Here is an 11,822-nt window from a genome sequence, read left to right on the forward strand (position 1 = left end):
AAGGTCCAAGAGGATCATACGATATCTTCAAAAATCACTTGCAAAATATTTGCATCGAGAAAGGTTAATAGTCTAGAGGCAGTTGGTGAAATAAGAATAGTCAAAAACTTGATTTGACATAATACAAAAACTAGCAAAACTTGCAAGAACAAACTTTGATGGACTAAGCAAACTGACCTACCTAACTAAATAATTTTCAATCAATTTTCAACATTCGCAAGAAAGTACTCAGAGCAAGCATTATGACTCGAGGCTTTACTGGCCATAAAAAACAAATAGAATATGATAAATCACACCACAAAGGAAGAAAAAACCTGGACTTTAAGAGAAATGCTAGAATAGCCTTGTTGCAATGACAATAGTACAGAAAGGAATTGTCAAGCTCTCCCTAAAATTTTAAATACCAAATGATGGATAATTAACTTCATACTCAGCCAAAAATGACATACATTGCTAGCAGCAGCTGGATAGGATGCATTGGCTGGTGAAAAAGGGTATGGAAGGTACCCAAGGGTATGGCTTAAGGATTGAAGTAGGTTGAGAACCATGAGGTCTAAGATTAGTGGATAGAGTTACCCATGAGGAGCGCAAGCTGGACCCAGATGGAAGGCAAGATATTTTGATTTTATAACCTCTTCTCTTCTTTTTGGAGATAAAGATTCTAATATTGTAACTCTTATCTTTGTCTTACCACAAAATGTTTGACAGATGCCTCAACCCATGGAGATTCATGTGTACAATGTTTGCATAAACATACATCCGATTATTACGTTATCCATGGTACACATAGATCCCAATGAACACATCAAATTGTTCTATGTATATATGTGTAGGTATATATACACACACACACAAACTCAGAGATTCAAACATACATAACAAGGCGCAAAATTGACAAACTACATAATTACTAAAACTCCAACACATCTAGGCCTGCGCAAAGTTGAACACTGCTATATGTTTTCATTTTCTGCTTATTGATGTCCAACACATCTCCCACATACCACATCTTCATAATATTGATTAAATAAAAAGCTTAGTTTTTACAGACAAATCTCAACAACACTCACACAGAAATAGTAACTTGTGTTAACATAACATCAAATTCAACAGCATAGGCTCAAAACGAAAGCAAATAATACTCAATTTAATATCTAATAGAGTAATGGTAATGAAATGTCTACCTGTGCTACTTTGGTTTTGCAATACTCTGCAAAAGTTGGAGATTATGCTACGAACTCAACATGAAAAAAACGCCCAATAAGCCTTTGATAACTAGATCTTCCATTATCCTGTCACAGATGACTCTCGTCCTACCACATTGAAATCAAATTAATTAGATTTAGAGAAAGGGGCTGAATGAGAAGGGCGAAAGTCATCTGCGACAGGACTAACGGAAGATGTGAACATCAAAGGCATCGGAGCGATTGGGAGGAACCTAAAAGTTGCCAGAACTCCAAAATAGAATTTGTAGGGTTAGTAAAGACGAAGAGTACTCACTGCTCAAACAAAAAGTATATCAACCCGTTGGAGGTTTCCCAAAAGAAGATAAAAAGGGGATTTTACTAAGGGCATGTTTGGAAGGACACTCTGGTAATTGGATTTGGCGTAATTGGTGTAATTACAATGTCTTGTCCTGTTTGGAAGGACAGGTAATTACTTGGTCAGCAGGTAATTAGTGTAATTGACAGAGGGTAATTACACTCTACAATTCACAGGGCAGAGACTGTGAATTGCTGGTAATTACATGGTGTAATTACCACCTGATTACTTTTTAATTTTTTTTATTTCTATTTTAATTTTTTTACTTCTATTATTTTAAGTTTTTTTTTAATTTTATTATTCTAAAAATTTGTAAAAGTTTATTTTTTGTTTTATATTATTATATTTAATTTTCTTCTTATTCTCAACCTTACTTTATGTGATTCTATGTAATTTTTTCGTATTATCTATTTCTTTATGCCATGCTTATTTTCTCATTAGCATAATTTTATTATATAAGAGTATTATGTTAAATTTTTTGTTTTGAATTTATAACCTATGTTATATTTTCAGTTTCATTTGTTTTAGTAATATTGAATCTACATTGCACGTCATTTTTTTAATTAGAGTTGATAGATTATATTTTTGTCAAACATTTAATAATTTATGACATTTTATTTATATATTATTCTTTTTATCAAACATGCATTTCACGATGTTCGTAGAAACTTCATACTTTTAGTTGTTATGATCAATTCAATTGAAATATATTAATTTGAAAAAATATAAATCAATTATTTTTCATAATATTAGTTACAGAAAATATGTTTATTAATTAATATATTTTCAAAAAAGAATATATATCTTAAATATTTAATTTAATGTCATTTATAAAGTTTCTTATTTGTCTAGTATAAATTTTAAATAATTAATTTTTATTTTAAAATTTTATTATAATTTTATGATTGCAATTGTGCATCCAAACAGAACATGTGTAATTACACTGTGACATCCAAACAGGACATGTGTAATTACACTGTGGCAACCAAACAGGTCAGTGTAATTACTAGGCTGGTAATTACTATCCTAGTAATTACACCAATTCCAATTAACAAGTGACTTTCCAAACAAACCCTAAATAGAGGAAAAAAGAAGAAGGCGTCTTTTTCTCCACTTCTTTTGCTTTTCTCTTTTTCTTTGGCAAGTCCAAATTCCAGTTTTTTTACCATCCAGTTGGTTCAGTCCCTCTTTAATCTGCTGCCATTTATTACATAATGATCTAAGGATCAATAATTATTTAATCAAAATAACCTCTTAAACCATAATTAAGCTACAATATCTTTTTGGCTTACCTTACCGCTGAATTCTCAAGATAGAAAAGAAATCCGAGAGGGTCGCTGAAATTTTTTCTGCTAATTTCTAAGTCGAAAAAATTGTTGAGGCAATTATCTTTTGCTGGAAAAAAGATTTGCTTACCATGGACAATATCTGTTCAAGAGAGAAAAATACAAGACTCAACAAACAGAGAAGATTAAATCATTTACTAGTGACAACAACAGAAGATCAAAAAGATCAAGAAAAGTCAGTTGGTGAATATATTTTTTTCTCGGCAAGAAGAGACAACACAAAAGCAGGTTTGTTATTCGTTGTTCTTACTCTCTTCTTGTAGTTGCAACTTTCAGTGTGAAAAAGTATACGCAATGTGTTCGATAAAATGTCTCAGTTAGATCTTATGGGTATATTATGTAAAAATGAAATTCCGAAAATGTGAGTATTTAATATTCTTAAGCACACAGCATAAATTTAATAAAGTTCACAAACATTTTCTAACAATGGTTGCCTGTGAAGTTACAACTTGAAGTTGTTGGAATATCAAAGTAGCATGTCACTTTGAAGTTGTCAGAAATCAACAACATATTTAGTGTAATCTCATAAGTAGGGTATGTGAAGAATAGCGTGTACGCAAATCTTACTCTTATCTAAAAAGGGAGAAAGGTTATTCCCAAAATTGAAGAAGCCATAGTTAATACTAAAAGAACATGATAAAGCATTCTTAAAAGAAACAATAACAAGCTTGATAATTGGTGGGATTGAAATTATAACCTTTGATTTTTGTGTCTTTGACGTGATGGAGAGGAGTTGTATGGCTATAATGTGTGTTACTTTTACTTAAGGTAAGGTAAATATGATGGTAGAAAAATTCTAGTTGAGATTTATTAGATAGGTTGGGATAAGTAAGAAATAAGAATAACATGTTGTTAGAATTATGTTTGTTTGTACTATGTATGTGAAGTTCAAGTGTTCAACCATGTAGACTTGCAAAATCAATTGAATTGAAGTTGTCGAAAATCACTAATTTCATATGCCCTCTGAAATTAGCCTAGTTTTGAAAGTGACCTCAGAGCTCCTACTATGTATTTCAGTTATTTACTCTACTCTGTTTTTTGTTGTTGTGAACTAATAAGAGTTTTTGTATATTATTCTACATATTTTTCTAAGTTGGATTCACTCCATGTTTCTTGTTAGCCAAAACAATTCCCGCCAAGTATATACAAAACATGATGCCTAGGTTTTCTTTCTATTCACTCCTTGAAATTAGAATCATGTATAGTCTCATCTCACATATTATTCCCCCATAAATGTTATGTAATATATTATTCAAATTGGTTTTATAATCAATTTTCTTAAATTTAAGATTGCATTTCTCTTTAGCTTTAAGATTATCGATTATTTATCTTATATATACTCTTTGTATTTTAGATTTATGGAGATTGGATCTAGTGAGTCTCAAAGTGAATGTAATTTGTCAATAAAACTTGGAATGGAATTCGATTCGGATGAGCATGCATATGATTACTATAATGAATACGCTAGTGCAATTGGTTTTAGCATAAGGAAAGAATATGGCTAACAAAAACAAAGCCCAAGGGTATGTGACTTCAAGAAAGTTTACATGTTATAAAGAAGGGTATAGAAACAAAATCAAATGAGATATGGTGGTTCAAAAACATAAGCAGGAAACCTAGAACGGGGTGCTTAGCTCATATTATTATTAATCGTCAATTAAATGAAATTTTCGCATCACTTCATTTGAAGAGAAACATAATCATCCTCTTGTTTCTCCTTCTTTGGCTCATTTGTTACCCTCACAAAGAAAGATAAAAGTTGCTCAAGCATATGAAATTGACTTATTAGATGATTCAGGAATACGTCCTAAAGCTTCATTTGATTATGCTGCTCGTCAAGTTAGAGGAGAATCTTTTCTAGGTTACACAAAGAGAGATCAAAAGAATTATCTTCGGGATAAAAGAAAAGAAAGCTTGAAACATGGAGTGGCTCGTAGTTTGGTAGACTATTTTGAGAAAAGAATACTTGAAGATCTTGCTTTTCGGTAGTCTTTACAATTAGATGATGATGGTTTGATAACTAATGAATTCTGGGCCGATGGAAAGATGATAAGAGATTATAAGATTTATGGAGATATTGTTTCCTTTGATACAACATATAGAACAAATAAAGAGTATCGACCTTTGGCATTGTTTGTTGGTTTGAATAATAATAGGGAAATGGTTATATTTGGTGCAGCCCTTTTATATGAAGAATCAACTGAATCATTTGAATGGCTTTTTAATATATTCTTTAGGATTATGTCTGCAGATAAACCACAAACATTTTTTACTGATCAAGATCCTGCTATATCTTCTGTTATCTCATTAGTAATGCCACAGGCGTATCATCGCCTTTGTGTATGGTACTTGGAAAAGAATGTGTTTAAACATCTTAGTCATATTTTTAGAGATAATGCATCGTTTCCAAAAGATTTTAGCAAATTGCTTTATGATTATGAGTATGAAGAGGATTTCTTAAGTGCATGGCAGGAAATGCTTGACAAATATGATCTTGCGGATAACAGCTGGCTGAAAACCACATTTGCTATAAGAGAGAAATGGTCCATGACATACGGAAGAAATACATTCTCAGCAGGTATGCAAAGCACACAATTAAGGTGAGAGTTTTATTGGATCTTTAAGAGGATATTTGAAATCAGATTTGGATATTGTTCAATTTTTTAAGCATTTTGAAAGATCAGTCGATGATAAGCGCACCAATGAGAATAAGTCTAATTTTGACATGACTCAAAGAATACCTATTTTGAAGGTTAAACTTCCTTTATTGATTCATGCTAGGGAAGTATACACCCCAACGATATTTGACATGTTCCAAAGTGAATGGGAAAGGTCATTACTGATTTCAGTAAATGACTCCTATAATGAAGGAGAGTTATGTACCTATAATGTTAGCACGCTTGGAAGTGTTAAGGAGCATGTCTTGACTGTTAAGAGATCAATAACTCAAGTTTCTTGCAGCTGTAAATTGTTTGAATTTTTGGGTATACTATGTAGGCATGCTTTAAAGATCCTGGACACATTGAATATAAAGGATAGGATTCCCATACAATATATACTAAAGAGGTGGACAAAAGATGTTACAAATATAAACGAGATGGATGCCATTCTAGAAGAAAAAGACATTTATGCCATACTTTTATCCAAATTCAAGTGAAGGGCATGAATTGGTTGTAAATGGTGCGAATGAGATGATTGCAAAGCTAAAAGATATAAAGAAGAGAAAGGAATCACCTGATAAGTCAGCTCCAAGCAATACAACTCAAAATGAGCTCAGTGAATTTATTGACAATACAAATTTTACAAAGGTGACTGGATTAAAAAGAAAGGAACCAGCTCGTCGTTCTAATACTCGGCCAAAGAGTTTCACGGAAAAGTCCAAGAAGAAAAGTAGGACTTCATTGCCAAAATCTCTTCAATGCCAAACTGATCAGCAGTTAGATCACCTTCCACATTTTCAAGTCCCTTATACACCTTTATTAGATACATCAAACGCTATGGTATCTCACGACATCTCATTTATTTCTTGTTTATTATAATAATGTGAAACTTATGTTTTAAATTATAGGATGTGACAGAAGGAAGCTTTCGTCCATTGTGTCCTTCTCAGTTGTCTCAAGGATATTCATCTAATGAAAGTTTGACTCAACTCTTAAGAGTTAGTAATAGAACTTTTAATACTTTGCATATATATGTATATTTCTAATAAGTGATGTTATTCACCACATAATATATTAATTGCAGGATGTTTCATTTCCTGATTTTAACAAGTATTCTCAACATTGATCTCAAAGTTGAGATGTATACTTCTTTGGCATTGTTATTTTCTTTCATAGATTTTATTCCAGTGTGCAATTGACTTTCGCATCTGTGAATTAAGTTTTTTCTTTCCATTTTTTGGTGTCAAGGCCATAACCCACTCGTGGTTGTTGAAATTTGTTTTCCCACCAATTATTTATTTTTTTGGAACAATCTAGTGGCAGTTTATTGTCATCATATTGACAATTGATAATTTAATTGAGGTTTGATTATTGTTCGTTGAGGCAATAACAGAGAGTTCTTTTAGTGTATTTAATGCAAGTTTGTTGTGTTGCTTATTTGATTGTCAAAAGTGATTTATTTTGGTGCATTTTGGCTTGTATTGCTTAGGCCTTAAAAAGTGATAGAGTGAAAGTAAATGGGGCAGAAGCTATTTGCACTTAGTAGTTGAGAAACAAGAATTTCCTGTTCTTGGTTAACTGAGAAAAACTAAGTTACTATATAGTTTTTCATCTCGTATTAACGAACACCTATATAATAATCGAAGAAATCTCTTACTCTCTCTTAACCGTCTGATAGCGAGAAACAAGAACAATAATATTATTTAGTTGTAGAAATTTCTTGTGGCCATTGTAATGCACTTCAATTTTGTTAAGAAGTTGAATGTATAGAGAAATCTGGGAAGAGTTATTTAAATAATATGAAAATAATGGAGTTTTTAGTTTGAAAGAAATTGGGTTTGTGATGGAAATTATTTGATTTTTGGGAAGAACGTGAAAAAAAAAAAGTTGAGCAGGGATTGATCAAAAAGATCCTCTCCTATATACGTGTCATTAATATGGAACAAAAAGAAATTAAAAAAAGATATTGTAGCTTAACCATGGTTTAAGAGGTTGTTTTGGTTAAATAATTATTGACCCTTAGATCATTAAGTGACAAATGGCAGCAGATTAAAGGGGGACTGGACCAATTGGATGGAAAGGCATTGGACAGGAGCCGAATCCTCTATTTGTACTCGCAAGTTTAAGAATATTTATTATCCACAAAATGGTTCTTTGGTTTTATTCCTTAATATTTCATGTGAATTAACGATAGATAAAGTTTCATAGCTAAACAATATTTTTTTTATGTTAACTCATATTTTAGCTATGGATTAGCTATGAATTGATTGGAATTACTAATAATTTTATAGCTAATTTCATATTTTCTAATAGTGAATTTTCATCTAACTAGGGATGATTCAGTGAAATCTGAAGAACATTGGAAAGATAATTAGTTAATTAATTTCCTTTCGTAAGTATGTTCCAGTTTTATAAAATGTAAAGGGACAAAATTTATGAGAATTTTAACAATGCGATGATCTAGTGTAGAAGGAGAAATAGAATATCAATCTCCGATCCTTACATTTTGATGAAGTTGGAATAAAGATAACATTAACGCATAAACATATATAGTATCAAAACTTATTATATAAGATGAGTCGAATGATTCGAAGCACCTACATACTATTGAAAAATTAAAATGATGGTATTATTTAGCACAATTCATGTCATAAACAAAGTAGAGGGCCGATATATCATTAATCATTGGACATTATATTGATAGTATATTATAACATTAATACATCGATCCTCTTATTATATTTGAGCTTCTACTGCCGAGATCATGATGAATATCAAAACTTAAAAATAAGTAAATCAAGAAATCGAGATAAGTATACATAAAGATAAGTAAATCAAGAATTGGAGTTTTTTTCTTCTTAAGAACGGAAGGTTTATTCATACAAAAGTGGAACTAGTCTATGAGATACAATTGCATCCACATGAAGAGAGCATTTATTACCAGAGAAGGAGATGTTACAAAAACATAAGGTTGATTTCAGTTCATATGTGGATCCTTCATTGTCCTTGTGTATTTAGCTAATAAGCTTGCTACTATCTTAGCCTCCCTCGGAATGAGCTTTAGAGATGATCCTTATAGCTGTAGGATTAGCGACCTGCAATCCGCGTAGATATTGATGTGTATGAAGAAGAAGAAATTAAACAATTAATGAAAGAGATAGTGTCAACTGCTTGTGAGAGGAATTAGGTTTATGTATGCTGAACTGTAAGCAAAAACGTAGAGAACACAATATTTTTCGTGGAAAACTTTCTTGCTTAAGGGAATAAAACCTACAACCCACAGTGTATAGGATTTCAGCAATCAAATTGCACTAAATTCAAGAGCGATTTTAGATTACAAAGGATAATATTCTAAAGGAAAGTCTCCAAGAAGATCAATTTTTTCTTCTTGTTACAAACCTCACAACTTTAATTACTCGATCACTTCAATTTAGGATTTGTTATAATTCAATAATAACCCTAGAACAATATCAATTACATCAAAAAGAAAACACACTTTACTTCGTTATAGTGTTGAACTTGATTCTTCAATATCCTTGTCTATCATCAAAACTTCATACTTCTGAATTTGTGCATTCCATCAATTCAAAATACCAAACATAAATACTGCAGGTTCAAATCATCTCCTTTTTGTTTCCTCTGAGCTAAGGAAAAAAGGCGCAACCCCTGTATAAAAAATAATAATTAAAACAACATTTAATTGAATACAAGTGAAACATATGAAGTAGTAACAAAATTACTTGAATCTGCAGAAATGGAATGTTGGTTTGATTCCTTGAATAACAAAAAGTCCATCTACATTTATGTCGCAGATGACTTTCACATATTTTACTAAGTGAATTGGAATAAAGTAATATCCTCTATAAACACCACCAATATAAATCATTAACAACGTAGACGATACAAATTCATCTTCATCATTAAGAATATTCGTAGCGTCTCGATGGATGAAATTTTTGGAATTCACTTCCTTCCATCCACCTTCACCTTCAATTCTAATTATGCTTTGAAATTTGTCAGGTCGAGCCCGATTAACCCAAACTCTAATTTCAATATCATGGTTGCACCTGTTTTCTATAACAGTGAGTACTTTAGCTCCCATTACTATTTAATTTATTTGATCAGTGCTCGTGTGCTTAGTGTATGCATTTAGTGATGAATTATGGATAGTGAAAACTTTAGTATATAATGCCAAATAGTGAGAGAGATGTATAGGAACTTTCTTGGAGTTGTGTTGAGTATCACATCACAATAATGCAAGAGTTTATTTTGTGAAAAAGAGAAAAGTTTAGACTCCATCACGTGAAATTCAATAATTATCATACAGTATTATTCTATCAACTCTGACTTTATGTGTATACGTACAAATATGTGTATGAATTATGAAAGGTGCATATCTTGCAATAACAAGATAGTTATAAATTTATAATTAAGTTTATGTGATAAGAGTATTAATTAGTAACTCGATAAAAATAATAGAATTGATTTTGCTAGCTATTATATATAGGGGTGTAAAATTGACTTGAATATTTTATATAAACTCTCAGAATTGAGAATTTTTAGTTACGTATATAAATTAAAAGATATATACGAAAAATGCAAATTAATTCCAATGAAAATATTGAAATTTCAAGATAACGTTTAGGAAACATCCAAGCAACTTAAGCAGTGAGTTATCTTACAAAACTAATCATTAGTAGTTTGTGCACTTTTTTTCATTCTTCTTGTTGAAGCAGTATTTATAAGGCAAAGAAAGAACAAAGAGTAAGTTGAAAATTTTGCTCTTGCATATCTTTAATTTGAGTCCGGAGCCAAAAGGGCAAAAAAAATTGCCAAAAATTCCAAAAGGGCATATCATATTTTTTTAAAACCAAAACGGCAAAATCGCTCCTGCCGGAGCGATTTTCCTCTGACACATATTAACGCCGTGTACTCCGTTAAAATTGTTTTTGTCTAATTTTTTTTTTCTTTTTTTTTTCACTAAAATCGCTGGCACAACAGCGATTTTTTAACTCTAATTTTTTTCCTCCACCTAATATCCCTGCTATGGCAGCGTTTCCATAGAAAAAAAAAATTTGACAGCTTTTTGTAAAAATTGTTTTTTGGAAAATCGCTGCCCTGGCAGCGTTTTCCTTAATTTTTATTTTTTCAAAAATCTTTTCTTAATTAGACTGCCTTTTCAGATTTTTTTGTTAAAAAAATTATTTTTTAATAAAAACACTGCCTTGTTTTCAAAACGAAAAACAATTTTAAAAAAATAAAAATTGAAGAGAAACGAATTTAAAAAAAAAAAGAAAAAAATTTAACTAAAAAAGAAAAAAAAAATTAACTAAAAAGCTGTCAAGGCAGCAATTTTCAGCCTTTTGACAGCTTTTTAACAAAAAAATAAAATAAAATATATATCTTGAAATCGCTGCCAAGTGGAACTAGTTTTTTTTTTTTTAAAATCGCTGCCTTGGCAACAATAATTGTAGAAATATTCTATTATTTTATTTTGTTTTTGAAATTTCTGTCAACTAGTCAACATCTGATGGTAATTTTTTTTTATTTTTTTTAAATCGCTGCCCGTGAAGCGTTTTTACGATTTTCTTTAAAAAAAATGACAATTAATGCTATGGCAGCATTTTTATAAAAATAAACTTATTTTATTTTTTTGGAAATCGCTGCCCTGGCAGCGATTTTCGTTAATATATATTTTTTTTAAAACGTTATTATCAATTTTGTGGAAATTTTATTTTTTTCTAGAAATCGCTGCCTTGGCAGCGATTTTGGTGGCTTTGTGTAACCTGTTTCCTTACAAACACTGCATTTTCTGGCACACTCCAATTCAAATAATGATCATGAATATATAAGACTATTTTTATTTATGATATCGCTGCGTTAGAAGCGATATTTTTTTTTTAAAAAAAGTTAGAGGGGAATTTCGCCGCCCTGGCAGCGATTTCCTTTATGGAAAAAAATTCTTCACTAAAATCGCTGCCAAGGCAGAGATTTCAAAAATTAGATGTTGACCAGTTGATAGAAATTTAAAAAAAAAAAAATCAAAAGAATTTTTTTTTTAAAAAAAATAGTTCCACCAAAAGCACTGCCAAGGCAGCGATTTCTAAAAAAAAATAAAAAATTTTCCACAAAAATTATAATAACGCTGCAACAACAGCAATTTAAAAACAAATAATTAATGCCAAAAAAATAAAATAAATTTGCTTTTATAGTAACGCTGTAATAGCAGTGATTTTAATTTTAATTTTTTAAAATAGCAAACACGCTGCACAGG

General features: G+C 30.8%; 1 protein-coding gene, 1 long non-coding RNA gene and 1 other non-coding gene across 3 annotated transcripts; 2 read left to right on the plus strand and 1 right to left on the minus strand.

Moving 5' to 3' along the window:
* Nucleotides 1-1,291: 1,291 nt before the first annotated feature.
* Nucleotides 1,292-1,387, minus strand: MIR1919 (microRNA MIR1919). The gene has a single exon (NR_127225.1). It is a non-coding gene; the product is annotated as a microRNA MIR1919 (primary transcript).
* Nucleotides 1,388-2,694: 1,307 nt separating this feature from the next.
* Nucleotides 2,695-6,924, plus strand: LOC102592785 (uncharacterized). The gene is made up of 3 exons (XR_368831.2): nucleotides 2,695-3,116; nucleotides 6,457-6,546; nucleotides 6,633-6,924. It is a non-coding gene; the product is annotated as an uncharacterized lncRNA (long non-coding RNA).
* Nucleotides 3,131-6,443, plus strand: LOC102592444 (protein FAR1-RELATED SEQUENCE 5-like). The gene is made up of 2 exons (XM_006366017.2): nucleotides 3,131-5,466; nucleotides 5,670-6,443. Exons 1-2 carry the CDS (start codon nucleotides 4,935-4,937, stop codon nucleotides 5,729-5,731), a joined length of 594 nt encoding a protein of 197 aa, XP_006366079.2. The 5' UTR covers nucleotides 3,131-4,934; the 3' UTR covers nucleotides 5,732-6,443.
* Nucleotides 6,925-11,822: the final 4,898 nt, after the last annotated feature.

Source organism: Solanum tuberosum, unplaced genomic scaffold, assembly GCF_000226075.1.
Source record: "Solanum tuberosum cultivar DM 1-3 516 R44 unplaced genomic scaffold, SolTub_3.0 scf00597, whole genome shotgun sequence".
NCBI classification, from domain to species: domain Eukaryota; kingdom Viridiplantae; phylum Streptophyta; class Magnoliopsida; order Solanales; family Solanaceae; genus Solanum; species Solanum tuberosum.

What these genes read in the sequence shown, in the direction of transcription:
- LOC102592444 (XM_006366017.2), top strand. Translation starts at nt 4,935, where the DNA reads ATGATAAGAGATTATAAGATTTATGGAGATATTGTTTCCTTTGATACA. An exon ending in AAGAAATACATTCTCAGCAG is followed by an intron (nt 5,467 to 5,669) that starts GTATGCAAAGCA and finishes GATTCATGCTAG; the next exon opens with GGAAGTATACACCCCAACGA.